The sequence below is a fragment of the Delphinus delphis genome, chromosome 5, assembly GCF_949987515.2.
Source record: "Delphinus delphis chromosome 5, mDelDel1.2, whole genome shotgun sequence".
Classification (NCBI taxonomy): Eukaryota; Metazoa; Chordata; class Mammalia; order Artiodactyla; family Delphinidae; genus Delphinus; species Delphinus delphis.
In genome coordinates this window covers 136019150-136042035 of record NC_082687.1, presented here as the reverse complement: position 1 = coordinate 136042035, position 22886 = coordinate 136019150, and the positions used below count along the sequence as shown (strand labels likewise).

The window sequence follows — 22886 nt, the reverse complement described above, 5'->3', positions numbered from 1 at the left end:
ATGTGTAAGCATAACTGGCCCTCTTCCGCTTCCTCCCTCTCCAACTCTCTGAGGCTTCCAGGAAGGACAGGACAAGTCCAGGGTCACACATGACTCAGGGAGTCGAGCTGAACCATTGTTTTTCTGCCCCTCAGTCCTGGGCGTAAGTTTGTGTACTATCTGCGTACCTTCTGGGCGGACACACCTAGGATGGCCCAGCCCACTAACTCAATCACCCGCTGTGGGTACACGTTAGTCCTAAGGCTGGCTGAACCCCCAGACACTCCTGGGGCCACTCTTACCTTGAAAGTCCCCCAGAGGCCTCTGCCCCCCAACCCCTAGATGGAAACAAGAAGTGCACCTTAACTAACATTCCCTCACTGTAATAAAAAGATGTCAGTCTTAAAGAAATTTAGATTAACTGGGTTTGGATGATTTGGTATTTTTATTTAAAAAAAAATACCTAAAAGTGAATATCAGTCCATTTCAGAAGGCTTTAAAATTATAAATTCAGTCAATCAGCTAAAACTTGTTGGGCTCTTTCATTAGTCCACATGTCCTCAGGGAGGTGACAGCTCTGGGGACAGGGGACGAGTGTTCCCTGGGGCCTGGGGTGAGGTCAGTGCTGATGGGGACAGTCCCCGTACAACAAAGGATGGGGACAGTCCCTGTACAACAACAGAGGAAGAGAGAAAAAAGAAGAGGATGTTATCACCCCACTTCCAACAAATCAGTCACCTCACAGCTCAATCTGTGCCAAGTACAGCCCCACTGATTTCCAGGAAGGTGGCCAAAGTCAAAGGCACCCCTGGAGCAGAGGAAAATTAAACTGGAAAACTTGGTTATTAGAGAAAAAACCAAGTGTGGTACGAAGGTGCAGCCCTGGATCAAGTTCTGAGCTTCCTAGCAGCCAAGGAGAAAAGGGCTCAAGAGGTGAGATGATCCCCTGGCCAACAGAAGCCTTCAGCTTCTTTAAGGAAGACTGGCTGTGCCCTGGCTTCAGGCTGTCTTCACATAAGGGACACGGATGAACCAAACGGGGTCCTCAACTGCGGTTCTCCATGGGACCAGTCCTCTTAGCCCTGGTCTGGGCTGTACTGGAGTCTGTACACTTGGCTGGTGGGGGCGTGCAGGATGGGGCAAGCATGAAGAAATCCCCCTGCCCTCAGTGGACTGCTGGCGAAGGGGCTGGGAGGAGAGAGGGAGCAACATGAAGGTGTGAGCAGTAGGGCTGAGTCAGGTCTGGGCGCTGGCCACGAGGGGTCATGGGAGACAAATTGGGCGGAAGGAGAAGTTGCTCAGGTGAAGAGAATGGTGGGAAGGTGGAGGCCGCCAGGAAAGGTCCTGAGATTAGAAACGTGGCCCTCCTCTGGAGAGTGGCTGTGACCACCGACTCTGGGAAAGCGGCTGGCCTGTCCTTACTAGGGACAGGGGACAGTCACCTGGCCTTGTCAAGGCCTCTCCCAGACAGATGCTCGTGGCCATCTGGGAGCAGGCAGGGTGGGCGGGACGTGCCCGTGTGGATGGGGGGAGGAGATGGAGGATGAGAAGAGGGTAATGCCCAAGGATCAGGACCTCGGGCTCTGCTCCCCTGGAGTAGAGGCTACGCTGCTCGGCAGTCTGCATGGCCAGAGGGCTGGAAGAGGGAGGACTCGTGGATGGGCAGGTGGATGGGTGGAAGGAAGGAAGGGTGAATAGGTGGATGGATGAACAGAAGGAAGGAGGGATGGAAGGAAAGAAAGAAGGAAAAGGAAGGAAGAAAGGAAGGCTACATGGATGGATGGATGTATGAGTGGGTGCACGGATGGGTGGGTGGGTAGAAGAATGGATGGTTGGATGGGGGGTGGGTGGGTGAAGGGATGGGTGTGTTGGTGGGTGAAGGGATGGGTGGGTGGGTGGGTGAATGGATGGGTGTGTTGGTGGGTGAAGGGATGGGTGTGTTGGTGGGTGAATGGATGGGTGTGTTGGTGGGTGAATGGATGGGTGTGTTGGTGGGTGAAGGGATGGGTGTGTTGGTGGGTGAATGGATGGGTGTGTTGGTGGATGAAGGGATGGGTGTGTTGGTGGGTGAAGGGATGGGTGGGTGGGTGGGCAGATGGGTGGGTGGGTGGGTGAGGTGATGGAAGGAAGGAAGCACTGGGTTCTGACAACTACAGAGCAGCCCAGACGAGCGAAGCCCAGGTGCCAAACCCCTGGAGGTGGGAGGTGAGGTTGATGCTCCCCAGCCAGAGGGGCCAGTCTGGAGGGGTAGGGGTGAACGCGGCCATGAAGTGGAAGTCCTGAAAGAGGCTGAGGTATCCCGGGGCGGGGGTCTCGGGACATCAGGAGGGGGTCAGGAGTGAGCGTGGGCACACAGCACCACAGGATCTCCTGGCCCGGCGGGAGGCTGTGGGCTCAGCCCTGGGACAGCCTCCCTGCCTCCACGTGGGAGCCGCGTACCTTTGCCGTGCTTGTCCTGGAACTCCGTGAGGAAGCGTGTGATGCGGTCTGAGGGGATGGCGAAGGAGATGCCGGCCGCAACCTTGAGCGTGTTGATGCCAATGACCTCGCCGTCCTGGGCAGGTGATCAGAGAGGGTGGTCACTCGGGGAGCCCAGGCGACCTCTGCCCTCAGCGGCAGAGCAGCGTGTCCGCGGCTCGGCTCCCAGAGGGGATCCTGGCCATCAGCACCCTCCCTGAGAAGCTCCGAAAAGGTGCTCTGGGGTTCACACCTGGGTCAGGGACCCCCACCTCTCCCGCCATTTGCCTCCAGAGCTGACCCCGCCCCCATCGCTGGAGAGTGTCGGCCGGGGAGGCTTGCAGTCTGCCCCTGAGAAGCAGAGCCCACTGACCGAGAACACCCCCAGGCAGCATTCCAAGGGGCTGAGGCCAAGAGGGACGTGGTGAGGACTGTGGGACCCCCCAACCCCGCCTTCTAGAAGCAGGGGGGCAAGGGGGCCCAGGGCCGCCCCAGCATCCCCCCTCCTTTCTGTCCCTTTGGAGCTGGGCGCCCACCCTGCCCTGCCCTGCCCGCCACGAGGCTGGCGTAGCTTGGCCGGATCTGCAGCCTGAGGCCTCTCTCCTGGACCTAGCCCCTCCCTCAGCCCGGCAGGCACCCCTGCCCTGGCTCTCCTGTTCACCTCGGGGGTGACGTCTGCACACGACACCCAGGCCACGGCCTGGCCTGGTCACCAGGGGTCCCCTCTGGGGCCTGCCGCAGAGCTTTGGACAAAGGCATACTTCGCCTGCCTGGTCCCCCAAGTGCCCGTCCCCACCTGTTCCCTAGGAGCCGTGAGGTGGGAGGACCAGGCCAGGAGAGGATCCAGGGACGGAGAGTCTCTCATGGGCCCTGTATGCCCATCCCCCTCCGCCTGGACCACAGGGCGTGGCCTCCTGAACTCTGGCCTAAGGTCCTCCCACATGAGCTTTCCTGAACACCAGCGCTATGGCCTCAGCACTGCTGGAAGAGCCTAGGGCTTGTCAGGGCGCGGGGAGACGCACCCTCCGCGTCAGGACGTGGCGCACCAGCCTCCCTGCACTGTTTCCCACCTGTCGGTCCAGCAGCGACACCTGCCTGTACGCCTCCACCCCGTGCCCGTGCTCTGCCCTCGCCCTGGAATATCTTTTTCCTGCACGTCTCCATCCACCCAAACCCTCCATCTCCACAGCCCAGACGAGGTGCTCCCGCCTCCAGGAAGCCCTCCCGGATCCCATGTCAGCTGCCAGGTCCCCCGGCCCGGTGTCCCTCTGGAGCCCTCCCTACTCCTCACACCGTGCTTGGGTGTGTCCCTGCCTGACCCCGTCCTTGGATGGGTCCCCTCCCGAGTACTGCCTGAATGGCAAGGCTAAGGCGTTCCCCTGGGATCTGGCACTGGGGGAACAGGCATCTGTGTCTTAGAGAGGGCTGGACCTCAGCTGGTCTGGTCTATCCTTACACGGCCCAGACGCAGGGACCAAACCCAGGGAGCCTGGGTGCCGAGGTGCGTGGCACGCCCATCTCGTCTCCTGTCAACACGACAACAGGGGGACCCAGAGGGGGTGACTCGTCCCCATCCTGTGTCCCCTGCCCCAGGTCCACCACAGGCACACAGCCCCGGCCTGGGCTGCTGTTCTTGGGGTGTCCCTCACTCCTCTGACAGCACCAGCTCCCCTGGGGGTACGGGGCAGCACATGCTCGGGGTCACATCCTCCTCCTGGGCCTCCAGGCTGTTGGCCGTGTTCTGGGTCCCACGCCTGCCTCGAGGCTGTGCCCCACCCGCCATGTGAGCAGAGCCCCCGAGAACCCAAGGCCCCTGCTCTAGGGGACACTTACCAGGTTCACCAGCGGTCCCCCGGAGTTCCCGTACTGCAGGGGGAAGCAATTCGACATGAGCTGTGCCCTGAGCCCCCCGACCCCGAGGGCTCCTGAAGCTTTTTCTTCCAACTACCGTTCCAACCAGCACAGAAGCATGTAATCGAATGTCATCCCCGGACAACGTCGAAAGGCCTCATCACCGTCTCCCATTTCACAGATAAGAAAACTGAGGCCCACACAGGCCAAGTGCACGGCCGTCTGATCATCAGGGTCTGACCTGCCCAGGGCTGTCTGCACAGACCTCATGGGCTCCCTGCAGCCTCACATCCACAGGGGGAGCAGCAGCTGGCGGACGCAGGATGGGGCACCATTTCTCACCCCGCCAGCCTCGAGGAGTCTCTCAAAGACTAACGCTTCCAGAAGAGGGTCTGAACCACGGCAAAGCCAGAGAGACAGGCGCCGGGCGTCAAAGTGCTTTGTGAATGCGAAAGCCGCCACCCAACATGATAGTAATAATAACAATAATAGTAATAATCAGTGCGGGCCGGGCTGTGTATTTGGGCAAAGGTATTCCAGAGGCCTTGGCTACGCCTCTATATCCCTGAAGGGCTGTCCCGGGCCAGGGCAGCAGCCTCTAACTCCCAGGGCCAGCCTGGCACCCATGGGTAGAAGTCACAGGGAGTCAGAGCTCCAGAGCCCGTGGGTGCGTCCGGGGATGGAGAGGGCTCTGGGACAGGGCCCCGTGGCTATGGTGGACGCTCACGTTGATGATGGCATCCGTCTGGATGTAGTCCATGTCTGAGTCCCGGAGGCCCAGCTCCCGGCCGTCCCGCTGGGCCGTGCTGACGATGCCCGTGGTCACGGTGTTCTGCAGGGCGAAGGGGCTACCAATGGCCACCACAAACTCGCCGGGCCGCAGGTCTGCCGAGTGGCCCAGCAACAGCGCCGGGAGCTTTTTCTGGGGGGAGGGGGGAAGGACACGGGGAGGGGGGGCTCAGCTGTCGGCCTTTGGTGGCACCAGAGCCAGATCACGTCCAGGCCCCCGGCAGGGTGGTCCCTGGAGCAGCTGGACAGAGCCATCAGTCAGGGCTGCAGACCAAGGAAAGTCTGGCTGCCCCGTGGTGGCCACGAGACCCAGGGCTGGCGTTCACAGAGCAGGGGCTCAGCCCCCCAGTAACCACAGGTCTCCCTAGGGCGGGCCTCAGGGGTCTGTCATAGGGAGACTGCACAGAGGGTCGAGTGGGGTACGGCCTCCAGGGTCACTGAGCCCAGTGGTTCAATGGTCCCAGATCCCTCTGAAAATCCGACAAAAGCCATGGACAGCAGCGCCCGGAAAATGCACACACTAACGTGTGGAATGGGGTCTGCGCGAGCCCTGGAGCCCAGTGGGGACCCGCGAAACTGGTTTTGGAATCTGATGCAGCTCAACCTGACCTCCCAATACAGACACACAGGGAAGCTGAGGCCAGACAGATAAAGCGACTTAACCACGCTCTGCATCCCCGTCCCGCCTCTGCACGCCGAGGACACCCGCACTCTCCTCTCCTGTTTTCTCCTGGAGCCAGCGGGGCCTCTCTGTCTGTCTGTCTGTCTGACTCTGCAGCTGGACTGGGAGCTCTGAGAGGGGCCGTGCCTTATCTGTCTCCATGTTCTGGAAGCTGCAGGGGGCAAGCTCAGAGGAGGAGATGCCCGTGAGCTTGGAGGGTTTCCTGGTTTTGATGCTGCACCCCTCATGTCAGACGTCACCCCGGGGGGAGGGGCGGCACGTGGGACCCCTCAGCACCACTTCTGCAGCTTCCTGTGGGTCTGTCCTTATTTCCAGATGAAAGTCTTCTCTACAAGGTGCTGGAGTTTCCCCACCAATGGTGCGTCAGTGACAAAGGCAACGGCAGGAAGCAAACTTCCAGGTGAACTAAGTAACATGAAATCCATGTGCTGACTGTGCAGGGGAGTAGAGCTTCTAAACTCCACAATGGAAAACGGAAGAGAAGCCCCGGAGACGGCCGCGCTCAGACCCCAGGGCCCTCGGCTAACTCTGGAAGTCGGGGGCAGGCTCCCGCACCGTGGACCCTCGGCACTGTGGGTTCCATCTGGCCTCTGCTCCCTGCTCCCAGGTCAGGAGTCTCCCCTTTTTATGCAGTGCCACCACGTCAAGTAAGAATTTTCCCCTGTTTTTCACAGCAGCTCTCGACAAAGGTGGAAAGGTAAACGCCTGTAAACGGAGCGAGGGGACCTCCGGGCGGGTTAAGGTGACCCCAAGCGGCTGTGCCCACGTGGGAGACGTGGGGTCTCAACGCGCCACCTTCTGTGCTGCTGGACGGCGAAGCCTCAGTGAGTGGCACGAAGGGTCCCAGGTGGAGGAACGGGGCGCTGCAGTCGGGGTGAGGACCCAGAGGGACAACGCGGGTCGGCAGCTTTCCCCAGAGCTTGGTGTGATGCCACGTGCAGGGCTCGGAGGCTAAGAGGCAGACCTGCCGTCATGAGAACCGCTGCAGGCGCTGGGCATCTCTGGGCACCGGGGCACCTGGGTCTTATTGACTCTGCTGGCATCTTTGGCCCCAGGTGGCCGCTGGGGTGCGCCCCTGCCCCCCCTGGGATTGCAGTGCCTGGAAGGGGAGAGACCCAGAGACAGCCAGACCTAGGGTCTCATCCAGCTCTACCTCTCCCCACAGGGGTCCTTGGGCAGGGGTCGCAAACTGTGGCCCTTGGGCAAATCCAGCCCAATCCAGCAGCCTCTTCTGTAAATAATCTTTTCTTGGACCACAGCTCAGCCAGCTGGCCTGTGGCTATTTTCCCAGTCCAGTGCAGAGCAGTTGCTACAGAGACCACAGGGCCTGAAGACTAAATCGTTTACTACCTGGTGCTTCACAGAAGTGTGCCAGCCTCTGTCCTCGAGCACATCCCTCCTCCCCCAGCCCCAGTTTTCTCATCTTTGAAATGGACATGGTGTTCCCAGACTCAATAACTACTGGGAAAGGGCTCAAAAGTGGGCAAGAGTCTCCGTTAGGATAGCGGCGTGGAGCCGCTAAACCTCCTCTCCCGTGATTGGGTAAGAGGACACCTCCGTGCAAAAGACCGATCATCTCAAGTGCTGGCAGCTTTATTCAGAGAGCGCAGAAACCAGGTTCAGACGCAGGCAAGCTGGACTCGCCAGCCCAGACGGGCCGCCCCTCAGGGGCCTCACGGCGTAGGTAGGGCACAGGTCACCGTCGGTGAGCCCGCAGTGGCCCACAGAGTCGTGACCACAGCGCTGGACGACAAGAAACTCGCTGGAGGGAGTCTAGGACTTAGCTGAGTGGGCCCCTTGGTTAGACTGACCTCGGGCAATCACCTGACTCCCCAGGCCTCAGTTTCCCCTCTGAAATAGCCGGACACTGGCTCCCCTCCCGCCAAGGGCTATGGTGGGGACGGGGGGCTGTACACAGGCTGGCCTCCCAGAAATGGCCAGTGGGAGTCACGGAGGAGCACTGTGGCCCCGGGGTGGGTCTGCCTGCTCAGCTGGGGTGCCGATGTGGAAGTGGGGGCATGGAGGGGGACAAGTATCCCAAGTGCTCCCCACTGGCCTCTGTCACCCCCACGGGGACAGTGGCACCCCCAGGAATGGGCCCGGGAGGGACAACGGAAGTGTCCTGGGCCTCGGAGACCCTCCGTGTGGGAGTGGCTACGGGCGGCACAGAGCCAGCTCTGCCCTGCACGGGCGGCTCAGGGGAAGCGCAGGGCGATGTCCGGACGCCCGGGTTCTAGTCTGACTAGACCCAAGACTGGGGACATATCGCCAGTCCCCAGGGGTCTCAGTTCCTCCGAGCGTCCGACGGGAGGGCTGGGCCAGCGCGTCTCAGAGCCCTGGGGTCCAGGAAGGGCTCCCCTCCCCCGCCGCCCAGGAAGGGCCCCCCTCCCCCGCCGCCCAGGAAGGGCCCCCCTCCCCCGCCGCCCACTCACCTTGGGGTGGATCTTGATGGTGGCGATGTCCGACTTCTTGTCGATGTCTTTGATGGTGGCCTCGTAGGTGTCACCGTTCTGCAGCTGCACCTTGAGCTGCTGCCGGCCCGAGACGGTGTTGGTGCTGGACACCACGTGGGCGTTGGTGACGATCAAACCAGCCTCTGACATGATGAAGCCTGAGCCGCTGGACAGGGGCACGTTGCGGCCGAACAGAGGGTGTCTGCAGGGAGGCGAGCGGCGGGCGCTCAGGACTGGGGCGGGGGTCGGCCGCAGCAGCGGGCATTCAGGACTGGGGCGGGGGTCGGCCGCAGCGGTGGGCCGGGGTCGAATCCCAGCTGTGCCACCTCCTGGCTGTGGCCTCGGCCAGGTCATAAAGTCTAGACCCGTTTCACGGCCACAAAGAGGGGCCCACGATCTGCGACTCGCCATCCGCGAGGATGAGTCAGGAGGCCCGTGAACGTCAGACCCGTGACGACACACCAGGCGCTTCCTGCCCTGGAGCCAGACAGACCATGATTCTAACCTCAAGTCCAGCCCCCACGCACATCTGCCTGACTGTGGGCAGGAGGCCGGCCCCTCTGAGCCTCAGTCTCCCCATCTAGGCAATGGGCTAACAACACCGGCTCCACTGAGCCGGGGGCCTGCAGGCAGTTGGTCAACAAGCAGGGCTGCTCCTGGCATAGGGAAGATGCAGGATGTGCACCGGGCCTCCGTGGACTGTCACACAGCAGGTCCCCAGGGAATGTCAGTGTCCCAGATCTCTGGCTGCGCAGAGAGAGGGTCTAAACACTGAGGGGAGCGTGCTCCCACCTCCCTCGGGCGCCTCCCCACTGCTGCCTACCCTGAAGCCCCAGCTGGCGCGAGGAGCAGAGCTGGCGAGGCTCCGTTCCGTGAATTCCACGCCACGTGCCTACAGGGGGAGCCCTGGACGTGGCAGGGCAGGGACACCGGCCTTAGCATCTGCCTCCGTGAGATGGGATGGAACAGGTGATGCAGCTGGCATGGAGCCCGAGTCAGCATCCTCTGGTGGGGGACAGCACCCCGCCGCGGCTGGAGCCCTCAGAGTAGCAACCTCAGCTCCCAGGATGCCCGACACAGCTCGGGACGCCCCCCGGGAGGGGGGTCGGTCGCCTCTGGGACCCCAGGGCAGGGACTGCGTGGAGCAGATCATCGGGGCCTGAGGCTGCTTGGCAGAGACAACGGGAGGGAAGGAGCAGGGATGGCAGGGACGTCTCCGGGGAGTGGGTCTCTAGGAGGTGCAGAAACACCACCTCAGCATCAGCAGGACCGGGGACAGCTAATGTCACCAAGAGCTCCCTCTGAGCCACGGACCAAGTCATTTCGCGCTCACAGCTGCCCTACAAGGTAGGCAGGTGGGGAAACAGGACCAGTGACATGAACCAGCTGCCCGGGGCAGGCAGGGAAAGGGCACAGCAGGGGTCTGAACCAGGCAGCCTGGTCCCTTGGCCCCTCTGCAGGGTGACCAGAGCATCTGTCCACTCACGCCAGCAACCAGCTTCTGCCCCCGCCTCGTTCCATGTGGGTCCCTGAGTGGCAGCCGCACCTGAGCCCCGCGGGGCTGCCACGTGTAGGATTTGTCGAGTGTCTGCAGAAGGGCCCCAGGCAGCCCAGGGCCTCCTCTCCGGCTCCAGGGACACAGCCAGAGGCGCATGATTTTCTGGTGTCTGGGATCTCGGCCGCCTTGGCCTCACCACGCGGACATCAGCCTCCAAGGCTGACATGGAAATGGCATCACCGCCTGCCCTGCTGGTTTGGGGGTCTGCTGCCTGGGGCTTTCTGGAAAGACGCTGCCCCCTCCAAGCCACCTGCAAGGCCAGGGACGTGCCACTCACATGTCCAGTTGTCATATCCTTAATGACACGACTCAGGCTCTGGGGCCCGTGGAAAGGACAGTGAGGGGTCAGCGTATCGCAGGGGGATGGGCTCAGCTCTGAGGTCCAAGAGACTTGGGGCAGCTCTGCAGCTCTGAGCCTGGGGCAGTTCCCCGGGCCTCTGTTTCCACATCCAGAAAATGCGAACGCGGGAGCCCGCCTTACGGATTCACGGGAAGGTGCATAGGCTGTCAGCGCTAAGGGACAGGCTGCCTGGTCTCTGCCTCTCCTTTAGGAGGTGGGCACACGGCAGGGCTGTTTGGAGCAGCACAGGAACTGTAGGAAAGGCAGCCCGCGCGGCGATGGGCACACAGCAGGCGTCTGACGACATTGCTGAGCTCACACCATTAGTCTCCCCCGCCCCACCCCGCATGGAGCATTCAGCGGTGAGCACGGTCCCTGCCCTCCAGAGATGGGGGGCAGTCCTGCCCAGTGACGAGGGCTCCCACTACCCAAGCTCCACAGCCGGCGAGCCGGGGGCCCTGTGCTGGGGCCAGGAGTCAGGGCACGAGCAATTCTGCCCACTCCTGGGAACCCCCAGGGCCACCTGGTCCTCTGTGCCTCAGGTGGGCATAATGACACTGGCCGGCCTCCACCACTTGGGGAGAGTGCTGTGAAGACAAGCAAGGCCCTGGGGTCGTGGTCGAGGCCTCAGTGACCGTCCCCTCGGGCAGCGTGGCACACGCTGCCTCCGACCCCAACAGGATGGAGTGGGGTTCTGACCCTGTGTGTCTCATCTGGGCTGCTACTGGCCAAAAGGTTAGGAAACCCGATGGAAGAAACACTTTAAATTTGACAAAAGTCACGCTCTTCGTGTCTTCTCTTTGGGGGGTATAAGTCAATTTGGGACTAGACCCCAGGATTCCACAGGAGCCAGCGGTTTGCAGTACCCCTGTGACACCTGAGCAACCCCCGACCTCGCACCTGCTCGTTCCGCAGCCCGGTCACCTGAGAGGTGCTCTCTGTCTCCTCAGGTGAGGGGGTCAGGGAGGGGGCATCCTCCGCAAGGGCACCAGCAGCTCGGCAGTCTGAGCGAGGCCCGCCGGACCCCACGCCCGCTCTGGTTTCTGCTGCCCCCCAATGCTAGAACTGAGTCTACATTGGGCCCAGCAGATGTGGGGGAGACCTTGGAGGGGCGAGAGGGGCTCCACGTACCTCAGGAAGAGTTCTATGTGGACCACGGCCGGCGCGATCTTCTCCACCACGTCAGCGATGAAGTTGAATTTGTACCGCGCGCTGGTCAGCTGGTGGAGACCTGCACTGGCAGGAAGAACCAGGTGCTTTAGTGAGGCCCAGACATCTGGGAAGGGGGGCTCACTTGCCCCACGGATGGTTAATGCTGATCTACCTCATCTCACATCGCCAGGCCGGCCAGGAGGCTCAGAGAGGTCAGAACACTTGCCCCGGGCCACACAGCACTGACGTGACACTCAGGCTGGATCTGGGCTAGTCCCCCTGGGCCGTTGCCCTTTCTCTCAGATACAGCAACGTCCTGGCGTGAGGAAATCGACCCTTCCCTTTGCCAGCTCTGGCCTGTCCCTCCAGGCCTTGGGCTACTGCAGTGGCTGGACAAGGTTACAGCAGAAGCCCCTGGGTGGTCCCTTCTGAGCTGCACGCTCCTGGCCATGGCGTGGCCCCCATCTGGGCCAGGTCAGCTGCCGCTGTCTGAGTCGCCAGGGCCCCGACCCTGATCTGTGCCTAACTTAGCCAGGCCCCAGGCTGGCTCACCAGGCAGCTCACGACCTTCCCTGGAACATTCGCCGGCTCAGATTTCTGCTGCCGTCAGCAGTGGAGCTGCTGCTCGCCAGGACCACAGGCCCGAGACGTGTGGGTGGCACAAGGCCCACACCCCTCTGGTCTCCCTGTTCGGGCACGTGCTGGGGTCTCCCAGGTCCCCGCCAGAGACCGGCGCTGTCTGGAACCCACGCTGCCCAGCCCTGCTTGTAAGGGCTCCCAGGGCCTGAAATGAGTACTGGGCTGAGCACCACTGAGCTCCAGCTGTGTGGCTTTAGGCAAGTCACTTACCCTCTCTGGGCCTCGACACCTCACCTGAACTGTGAGACCAAAGGTGCCTCTCCGCCCCCATCCCCCAGGGAGCTGTGGGAATAGGCTGTGCCTTGCCGACTGTAATGCTCCCTGCCTCGGCAGGGGTGGAAGGGGCTGGGGGGAGCCCACCACCCACCCTGCTCCCTGACGTTGGCGAACAAAGAGGGCTCGGCCCGTAAGGTCCAGCTTCGCAGCTGGTGTCTCTTGATGGTCTCTGGGAAGTGACTGAGCATCAGGATCTAGAGAAAATCTGGTTTTCCTGGTTCTCCAAAGGGACGGGAGGGAGCAGGCTGGGTGCAGCACAGGCGCAGGGTGCAAGGCCACAGTAGGTGCTGCATAAACATCGTGGACAAATGCGGTCCCCATCCGCAGCCCGACTCATCTCCCCAGCTGTCCAGGGGGGCAGCCCTGGCAGGGGTCATCAGCTCCATCCTAAAGGTGGGGAAACCTGAGGCTCAGCTCGAGAACCAGGCTCCTGACAGGGGCTGCAGGGCTCCCCTCCTTAGGGCCCTCCCCTCCCCACTGTGGCCCCCCAAGGCCCTGACTGTGAATTAAGCCTGAGCTGGGACTCGGGGCCCAGAGGAGAGCTTGCCTTGGGCTCCTCAGTCCGGGGAGGCGAGCAGGGCCCACCCCACGGATCCTGTGATGTCTGCCTCTCAACCAGCCTGTGGGCGCCGGGCACGGCGGGCCCAGCCCCCTGCAGTCAGCCTGAATCAAAGGCCGCCTATCCGGGGTGGCTGGAGACTGGCTGGGAGACGTGGCCCACTGCCGGCCACCTCGTGGCTCCCTGATGATCAAACTGCGGCCGCCAGGGACCACCGTGCCCAGAGCCCTCCTCCCAGAGGCAAAGCCCAGTGGAGGGATGGTGTCTAAGATTCAGAGGTTGTGTTTGTGGGCAAGGCCCATGCCGGGCCACGGCTCTGCCTCTCCCAGCACACGTGGGTGTCAGGCACGTTTGTTTCCACGTGGATAGCCAACAGCCCCTGAAACTCTGGAGGAGAAGCTACCTGTCAGCTAGCCCGTGGGGCCCGAGCCTAGCTCTGCCGGCCCAATCCCAAGGGCACTGGGAACCTGCATTCATGCTCTATCTTAAAGGCACAGGGAAGGAAGCCAGCCACCAACCTTGTTGCCCCTTCCATCCCCGGCAGGGCCCTGGTGACTTCCAGGTTCTGCTCTCTGACAAGAAGCTCCCCTGCTAGGCAATCCCCACATCACCAAGGTCCCGGAGGACCCCAGGCAGTGGGGAGGACTCGGCACCAGGCCTGGATCTACTCTGGCCAAGGCTCGTGCCCACCATGCCGTGCTGGAACGGGCAAGCCCAGGTGGGTGAGGCCAGGTGTCGCCCCTCCCTGCTCTGTAAGCCGTGGGGGCCACTTACCCCCAGTCTCTGCTCCATCACCCACCATTCCCACGTGGACCACTCCCCAGTTTTCCCTACCACGATGCTCTGGCCTGTCCTGGATGCAGCTCAAATCTCACCTCCTCCAGGCAGCCCCCCTGGCAGTCTTCTTCCCGCCCTCCTTGGGGCTCCCAGCATAATGCCTCACCCACCACACTCAATCTCATAGGGATGCTGAGTGCCTTCCGTGTGTGTGCTCAGTGCTGGGGACAGGACAGTGACCAGCCAGGCACAGCACTGCGTCACCAGTGACGGGACAAGGGGAGGCCCAGGGTGAGATGGGGGAGTCCAGTGGCACCCCTAATCCAGGCCTGGAAGAGCACACCAGGAGGGGAACAGAGATGCAAAGACACAGCCTCACGCACGAGGGCAGCTACGGGTGGATTCGGCTGACTCCAAGCTGGGCCCAGTGTGAATAAGACAGAGGAGGGGTGAACACATCAGATCAGAAGAGGCTGCGTTGCCACGCGACTCCGTGCCAGATCTCAGGGACTCCAAAGCTCTAGGCGCGTCTGTCCAGCCCCTGGCTGACCCAGCGCAGGTCCCGCAGGCTGAGCGCCCCGAGCTGCCCAAGCGGCCGAGGAGCCGACCTGGCCACCCGCAGATCTGGACGGCACGGCGGCCTCCCACCAGATGCTTTTCTTTCCAATGTGGCCTCTCCAGAGATCACTTAAAATAGGTGACCCTCAATTTCATGATTTAAAAACGAAAACCCTCTGGAAAGTATTCACAGGCCAAAGGCTGGCGGGAAACACATCAGAATATTTCACGGTGGGTATTTCGGGGCCAGAGGTGAAGTCACGTGTGGTTTTGTTTTCTTTTGTGGATTCTCCAAATGTCCTCCCGTGAGCAAGTTAGCTATAGAAAGAAACAGAAGAGAGAGAGGAAGGCCTGGACGGGCTGTGAGCTGGGCTGGGGTGTGAGACGGCGAGAGGCGGGATGTGTTTCCCAGCATCCCCGGCAGGGCCCTGGTGACTGGCGGGCTGTGGAAGCTCCGAGGGGAAGCCGGGCTGGGCTCACCTCCCACCCAGGCACCAGCTCCTCCGGGACACACACATGTCCGGATTCCCCGATAGCCCAGCTGTAAGCAGCATACGTGAGCCCCCAAGGCAGCCCTTGAGAGGGGGCACGGGAGGGAGGGCCTGACCCTAACCCAGGGACGAGGATGCTCCGCTTGACCCCATCCGGCCCAGCACACAGTAGGCCTGCAAACACCACCACAGAGAACACTGTTCAGCCTGTTAACCAGGTTTTGGGGGGAGCAGCCTCACAAGAGCAGCGTCAGTGTGTCCCAGGAAACAGGCCAGAGACAAAGACGGTTTAGGGTGGAGACAGGCCTGGAGCTAGAGCCCCAGGTCCCATGGACTTCAGAGCGTGCGCCCGCCCTGACCCCACGGCCTGGGGCTCCCCTGCGGAGCTCCTGGGTCAGCCGGCGGGTGACACAGGCCCTGCCAGGCCCTGTCTCTTTAAGCTGGCGAGGTGGGTGGTGGGGAGGAGGTGGGAGGCGGGCAGGGCCTGCTCCCTGGTCCTCTTCCCCACACACAGATGAATCATCCCATGAATCAGTGGGAAGGGAAGACGTGGTTCCCACTGCCTCTTTCCACATGAAAACCTTGGGCCCCACGGCTGGGAGGCAGACGCTGTTTATTTGGGGGTTTTGACAACCCCCATCCCCGCCCTCACACTGTCCTGGAGCCAAAGTTCTGAAGTCAACAGTCAGTCTTGACCAGACTCAGCTGTTAGCATTTCTTTTGTTTGTTTTCAAAAATGAGCTGCAATCCACAGGCTTTGGAAGTTCTAGTCAGGAAGGACTCGACACAGAGCAAAGCAAACAAGGCCAGGTGTCCAGCGGTGGCGCCCTCCCGCAAGAGGAAGGGGCACAGCCAGGGCGGAAAGGGACGGGGAGAAGGGCTGGCAGGGAGCCAGGCGGGGCCCGGGGCTCCACCTCCCACATGTCTGCGTGTCAGGGCTTCCGGCACAGCGGCAGACTCTGAAAGAGGACCCATGATGTGTCAGCTCTGGACAGTCACAACTGCCATGGCACGGATGGGGAAATCGAGGCCCAGGGTGGGACAGTGACTGGCCCACCGTGGCACAGATGGGGAAATCGAGGCCCAGGGTGGGACAGTGACTGGCCCAGACACCCCACAGGGCCACTGATCCTGCTGCACGGGTTGTGTACTGCACAACTCCAGGACCATTCTTAACAAACATCACAGCGTGACCACCTCCCTTGGAATTGTGCAGTGCACAACCTGCACAGCCGTGTGCATCACCCGTCCAGCACACGACGGGCAGAGCCAGGACCGAGACCCAGTTCTTTCCTCTAACTCTGAGGTCACTGCCCCTTCTTCTATTGCCTCCTGCAATCAGAAGACACCGCCCCCCCATCACCCAGTAGTTAGGTAAGAGCTGGGAAAGGAGGGGCCATCCGCAGGTGCCCACAAGGTCCCAGGCTGCGCCCATCTGTCCATAACACTGACTACAGCCTGTAGGCCAGATGGCAACCTCTCAGCAGGGCTGTGTCCAGGTCCCATTTACAACTGCAGCCTTGCTACTGCCACACGCCCCCGACCCGGTACCCTCGGCTCTGGTTCCCCAAGCATGTGTGCTCTGAGTGTCCCCCCAAACCTTTGTAATCAGTCCCTCCCTCAGCACCGCCAGGCCCAGGCCAACTCACCTCCCCTGGGGAGCCTGACCTGACTCAGTGGGCTCAGTGACCGAGCTCACTCGTCTGGGGCCCAAGGCACCTGGTGACCCCTCCCAGACCTGTCCTTCAAGACTGTCCCCATGGGCTGGGCGCCCCTGACCCACAGTGGTGAGCGGAGAGCAGCAGGGGAGCAGGGGAATTACCAGGGGCTCCCCCACGGCCTCTCGCCCTCACCCCAGGCCCCACCCACCACCCACAAGGGGCAGGCTTCAAAGCCCCAAGAGCTGTCTTCCGGGTCTGATTAGTTCCCAGGACGGCTCCCTGCCTGTGTTTTTCTTTTTCTTGAAAACATGCCTGTCCCCGAGTGAACTGTCTCCCCCCAGCCAAAGACAGCGGTTACAGCTCCCGGGGGGCAATGCTGCTGTCCGCGACCCCCAGGCTCCCGTCTCTGGAACCCAGGGCTGAGGGCTGCAGCCGGAACTCCCTCTCCGTGAGCCACGCCAGCCGGGGTTCTGGGCACTGATGATAGCGGGGAGTTCTCACAGCAGTTCTGCAGGGCAGGAATCTTCACCCATTTTACAGGTGAGGAAAAAGGCTCTGAGAGGTCAGGAGACCCGCCAAGGCCTGCAGCCAGGTCCCAGACCCCCGACCCCCGGCACGGCTCTCTCCCCGTGCTGGTCCTCAGCCAGGGGGACTGGCTGTCCCACCCCCAGAAGAGCCCAGCCCTGGCCGGTCCTCAGCTTAGGGGCCAGCCTGGCTTTTCTGGCTGTGAATCCCACTGGGGCTGCAGCCAACCCTGTGGAGGAGAGGGCTCAGCTATCAGCTCGTTTGGGCTTTGTCAAAGGGGCCCCACAGGCCAGGCAGGACTCCGGGATGCCCACAGGGCCGCCCAAGCCACGGAAGCCAAGGTGGGGTCAGCCCCTGGTTCTCCTCTTACAGGAAGCCCTCCCTGCCCTGACTGGTCCGTCAGCTGACTCCTTTGGGTTCAGGCTCCTCAGCTGTGACGTGGGTACTGAACGAGGCCAGTGGAACCCCCGTGGGCAGGGCCTGGCACGTGGCAGCCGCTCCACAAACACTGCCCTCCAGATCCTTCCCGTCCTCCACCGCCCCACCTTCCTCTCACAAACTCCACTTATGTCAGATACGTCCATTTGTCAACATTTAGGTTTATTCCCACTAACGCCTATTAATTAACGCTTACATCGTGCAAAGCACTTGAAAATCATTATCTCGTTGATTGTCAATGACCCAGTGAGGAGGATCTGTTGTCCCCATTTCACAGATGAAGAAACCGAGGCGTGGAGAGCTTAGACTTGCAGCGTCTCTCCACGGGAAGTGGTAGAGCTGGGACTCACCCCTGAGCAGCCGGGAACGGAACTGGGTCCCAGTTGTGGCTCTGCCCATTATTTGCTAGAGGGGCTAGAGAATACAGCTGGGCAGGCTGTGCACTGCTACCCTCTGCGCCAGACCGGGCGTTCAGTTTGGGCTGCGCACACACCCACACGTCCCGGCCACATCTTTGCTACACTGAGGACAAGGGGTCTGTGATTCTATTCTCTTTCCAACCTGTTTATTCAACACCCTTATCAAAACCAAGCAGGGAGGCCACTTCCTCAAGGTGCTGGAGGCCTGCCCGGGGTACAGGACACCAGATGCACAGGCAGGAGGACCCGGGTTCAGCACAGCTGTCCCTCCCCACCTGGTGACCTCGGGTAGCCCGCTATACCTTGATGAGTCTTTTCTTCTAAAGGGCCGTGACAAAAACACCCAGACACGATGCGTGTTTAGCCCAGAGCACAAGGTCTCGCCCTTGACCCTGGTAAAAGCTGGTGGCTTCTCACCCTCAGAGCAGGCCCAGGAGGAGGCCGCTTTCAGACCCTCTGGCAGGACACACCGGCTCACTTGGTCAGCCGCTGGCTACTCCGTCATCCAGTTTGCATGAACCCCCGGCTTCCAAGGAGGCCAAGGGAATCTCTGCTTGGCCTCATTTCCCCCAGAGCTCCCGGCAGCTGAGAGGTACGTACGTGTCAGGCCAGGTGGACGCAGCCAGTGGGTTGAGTCTGCCACACCCTTGCTCCAGCTCACCCAGCACAGTGCTCGCAGTGTGACCAAGGCAGGGCAGTTCATCCCCGGAGCGGCTGGGTGTCTCTGCTGGGTCCCCTCGGACGTGGACTTGAAGGCAAGGACGGACCTGGATTTGGGTTGGGTGGGGGCGGAGCTCCACAGGCCCCACAGGTCATGGTGGGGCCCCCAAAGCCTGGAGAGGTGATGAGCCTGCTACCCTGTCCCAAACCTAGGCCACCCCTTCTCAACGACACAAATGGAGCAACACTGCCGCCAACACACGGACAGGGCCACTCACCAGCCAGGCGCTTGTCACGGAACCCCGTGCCCCATAGACACCCTCCATGCCAGAGTCCCCCGCCAGAACCTGACCACAGCTCTCCGAACCCGCTGCTCCAGGAGAGGCCCCGCCACCCACCCTGACCCCCTACCCCCCTCAGTCATGAGATACTAATGCTTCTGGAGCCTGTCCCCCTCGGCTGTCCCCCTAGCTCAGGCCTCATCAGTTCTTCCTCCTCAGGGCACCAGCCTCGCACTAGCTGGGCCCCTGTACCCACTCTGTAAACCTGTTACCCATAAGCCTTCAGGGGTCCCTCACCTCCTAAAGATGGGTCACCCTCACAGCTCCTCCATCTGGCACCAGCTTGCTCAGCATTTCCTGCTGTCCTCCTCAGCACAGGCTCTCTTTGCATCAACCTCTCCATGGCTGTTTACATGCCACCTCCTCCAGGAAGCCTTCCCTGATCTATGTCTCTCCCCATCCCGGAGATGGGTTCTCCCTCCCCTGAGTTCCACACATTGTCATCTGTCCCTCACAACACAGATGATCAGGGATTTCACAAGGACTCAGCTGGTGGTGGTGATGGTGGGCAGGCTGCAGAGGCCAGGACGTACTGAGCCTGCAGCCTGCATCAGAAGTCCTGCTTGGTCCCAGAGCCAGTGGTCCCAGAGTCACAGCAGGGCTTTGGGCTGGGGAGACGTGCGTCTCATGCCCGCCCCCTCGGGCCACCGTGTGGAGGTGCATGGGAAGGGGAGAGGCCTGGGAAGACAGACTGGATGGGGTGCTGTGGGATCCCAGTGCACCTCCAGACCAGCTCAGTGAGCGTGGAGGGCGAGGGTGCTTCCCAGGCCAAGCCCTGGAGGGAAAAGCACAGCTGCACAGCACCCCGGGCCTTAAGCTTCTCTTGGCTGGATGCCTCGCTCTTCACGAGTCCCCAGGAGCTTCCAGATGCTGCAGTTCAGCCCTGCTGTCTGGGCAGGGGGAGTGAGAGGAGTGGGGATGCCTGATGAGTCCTGAATGCAGAATTCTGAGACCCACAAGGCCCCAGGAAGCTGCTAAGAGGATTAAGAATCGAAAGCCAACAAAGCGCTTAAGTAAATAGAGCTGAGAGCCTCTGTTGGCACCTGCACTGGGGCTGAACGATGAAAGCTGATGATTAAATGCCACGTTGTGAACCGCCCAGGGCTTGAGATTCTGATTTAACTGCACGCTTGAAAGCCTATTTGTCTGCAGCTGTAGGCAGAGAGGCTGCGAAAAGGGACACCTCTGCTCTCCGCAGACCCTCTGCACACAGTTCTCTGGGTTTTACTCTTCCATTGATAGATATTCACCCACACCGTGTGGTATCTGCCTAGCACAGACATGGGAGTACACAAGAGCTCCACGGATAGGCAGTGAACCCATCATCACTGGAGGTATGCAAGGAGGGACGCCCACCACGTGGGCCAGCCTTTCATTCCACAGCACCTACTGAGCCCAGGTGCTGGACAGACGTCTGTCTGTGGCCACTGAGCTACTGTCCTCTTCTCACGCTCCTGTTTCCCCCACTGTCAGTTTCTCCAGGACACAGATGGGGTCTGCCTCATTACAGGGGCCTTGTTACCAGCCCACGGCCAGCGGGACACACAGAGAACGTGCTTCACAGACGTGGACTCCCTCAGTCAAGAATAAAGGTTTCAAAATGCCTAGAGCACCTCCAACCTCCCTGCTGATCCCCGGCACCCTGGAGCCTGATTCTAACAGCACCCACTACTTGGGAGAGCTGGCACTGGGAAGGGGACCACAGACACCACCGAGCTGCAGTGGGCAGGCCAGGCCCAGCCTGAGCCCTCTGCCTCCCAGACCCACCAGGCGGCTGGTTCCGAGCCCCACGTCAGAAGGTGCGACGGTGCTCAAGAAATGATAACGCCCATCTCCATGGCATCGAGTGGCACCGCGCTCCCGGTCTCCTGGGCACGATCCAAACACAAGGCTGACCTCAGCGCCCTCACTTCTCTTAAAACCTTTCCATGGCTCTCCCGTACAATCATGGCTAAGCCCACATAACGCTTCCCAACCCGGGCTCCCCGGAACCCCGGTGTGCCAGGAGGTCACGCCTCTTCTGCCAGGAAAGGGCTCTGTTGAAGTTCTCTTGGGAAACCCTGCGTTTTATCGTTTGGTGGGTTTTTTCTTTCCTTGCTGTAGGTTTTCTCAGAAGCTCTGATGGACTCACGCGGAGTGCGAACCCCCACTGCAGGGCCGGCGTTTACTTTCCCAGACCTCTGGGGCCACAGGACACTTATTTTCAGAATCCCAGACATGATTCGGGAAGCCTGGCCTACAGGATGAAGCCGAAAACACGACGTTTATGGGCCACTTGTGGTCCTGTCCCAGCCAAGCCGCCCAGCCCTGGGTGTCTCTCACAAGCCTACACGTGCACACGCGCACACACGCCTCCCCTGCACAACAACTGCTCTGGGCTACGTGGCTCACCATAGGCACAGGGCCCCACGTGGTGGTTCATGCTGTCTTCCCTTCCCCGAAAGCCTAACCCTCCCGCTACCTGGAAGGCGTGTCCCCATCCTTGGGGATTCAGCTTAGAGGCCCCTCACCCCTGAAGGTTTCCCGGCACTCCAGGCAGCCGTGCTCCCCACGGCAGAGCCTGTTCTGGCGGTCAGCATCTCCTGGTGGGCAGCTGCGGGCTGAGGGCACACACCGCGGCCTGACAACTCCAGCGCCGTGAACTCCGGGCCCAGCGCAGGCTGCTGCACTCAGAGCACCTGCGGAACCGACGCCGGAGCCTGCGTTCCTGAGAGGTGCCCCAAACAAATAAGGGCACAGTAGGGTTTGCCAGCATTTTCTTCCACAGGGTCAACCTGTGTGGCAAGAAGCAACCCAGAGCCAAGTCCAGGTTAGGGGAGGCTGTTCTAAGGTGTGACGGGACTGAGAAATTTCCTACCCCGACGGCCGGTCCCCACGGAGCTCCAAGCAGTCCAGAGCCTCCACAAGCCCGCTCCCCATTCCTAAACAGCCCTCAGGTGACATGCGTTTTAAGCGCAGGGCAAGACAAGAAAGGAAACACCCCATGTCACTCAATTGGTGTCTCTCGAATATCAAGACTGGATATTTAAGGCCAGGAAGGATCGCTTTGCATCCGACACCCAGGCAGGCAGGGAGATGGGGACCAGGGGAAAGGAGACACAACATGGGTAAGTTGTGATGAGGCCAGAGGCTGGAGAGATGTAGAGCTAGACCAGGCCCCTCGGGATGGTTAGGAGAGCACCGGGTTTCACTGTTGACTACTTCTGTGACCTTGGGGACAGCACTTTACCTCTCCCAGCCTCCGTTTCCCCACCTGGAAGACCGGAAGGCTGGTTGGATGATTTCTCAAAGAAACCATCACTTGTGCCCGGGGAGTGTGGACAATGAGGCTCCGCCCCGGCTCTGAGCCTGTTTCCCCAGGAGACCGCTTCATTCCACCCCCCACCCCCGCAGTGCCAGCGGAGCAGCCCGACCGAGAGCGCTTACCCGATGGGCAGGCGCCTTTCTGCAGCTGGCGCACGGGCGTCCCGGAGAGCTGCAGCGCGCGGCGGCTGGCCGCCTGCAGCGCGCACACGTTGGCGTAGGTGTGCCCGTCCGTGCCGCACACGGCGTGCGCCCAGCGACACCGACACAAGCCGCGCACACACTCCAGGCTCTCCCCGCACGGCGAGTCTACGGCGCGGCCGCACGGCTCGCCCTCGACGGCGGCGCACACCAGGCAGCAGTTGCAGAGGTCGGGCACGTAGCCGCCGGGACAGCGGGGACTCGGGCACCGCGACACGTCGCAGCGCGCGGGGCACGACGTGGCCAGGGGCTCCCGGGCCAGCGCCAGCGCGACCAGAGCGGCCAGGACCAGCGCCCGCGCCTGCATGGCGGACGGGCCCGCGGCGGGCGGCAGCGCGGGGGACCGGCCAGGGGCGCACCGAGGCCGCTGCTCCGGGCGCCGACGGAGGGAACGCGGGCGGGAGCGCGGCCACACGCGCCGGCGGCTCAGGCGGGCGGGCGACGGGACCGCAGAGACATGCCCGGGGCGCGGAGAACGCGGGGCACTGGGGAGGCGCCCGCTCCCTCTGGGCAGACGGTGGCGGGTAGCCGGCCCCGCCGCGTTTAAAGGCGCCGGCCTCCCGCCCGCCCTCGCTGGAAGGGGGCGGCCCGGCCCCTCCGCCAGCTCCGCCCCGGCCCAACCGCCCCCGCCCGGCCTTCCGGGCCTGGACCCACCCGAGGCCGAAAGCGGGGCCTGCCTGGTCTGGGAAACCGGTGTGATGGATATTCTGCGACCCCGCCCCCCGGCTAGGGGCCTTGGGGAGGAGAAGCCACCAGTGTGCGGGCCTCCGGCACCCC

The 22886-nt window shown here is 61.9% G+C and overlaps 1 protein-coding gene across 1 annotated transcript in view; it reads right to left on the bottom strand.

Annotated features, from left to right (window-relative positions):
• The window catches only part of HTRA3 (HtrA serine peptidase 3), a 29844-nt gene extending 7211 nt beyond the window's left edge, over nucleotides 1-22633 (bottom strand). Inside the window, exons 1-6 of the mRNA XM_060011882.1 lie at nucleotides 22032-22633; nucleotides 11241-11340; nucleotides 8191-8413; nucleotides 5015-5209; nucleotides 4270-4302; nucleotides 2419-2533 (exon numbers count right to left, since the gene is read on the bottom strand). Of these exons, the coding sequence (XP_059867865.1) occupies nucleotides 2419-2533; nucleotides 4270-4302; nucleotides 5015-5209; nucleotides 8191-8413; nucleotides 11241-11340; nucleotides 22032-22416 (1051 nt within the window). The 5' untranslated portion in view covers nucleotides 22417-22633. The remainder of the gene's footprint in view (nucleotides 1-2418; nucleotides 2534-4269; nucleotides 4303-5014; nucleotides 5210-8190; nucleotides 8414-11240; nucleotides 11341-22031) is intronic.
• Nucleotides 22634-22886: the final 253 nt, after the last annotated feature.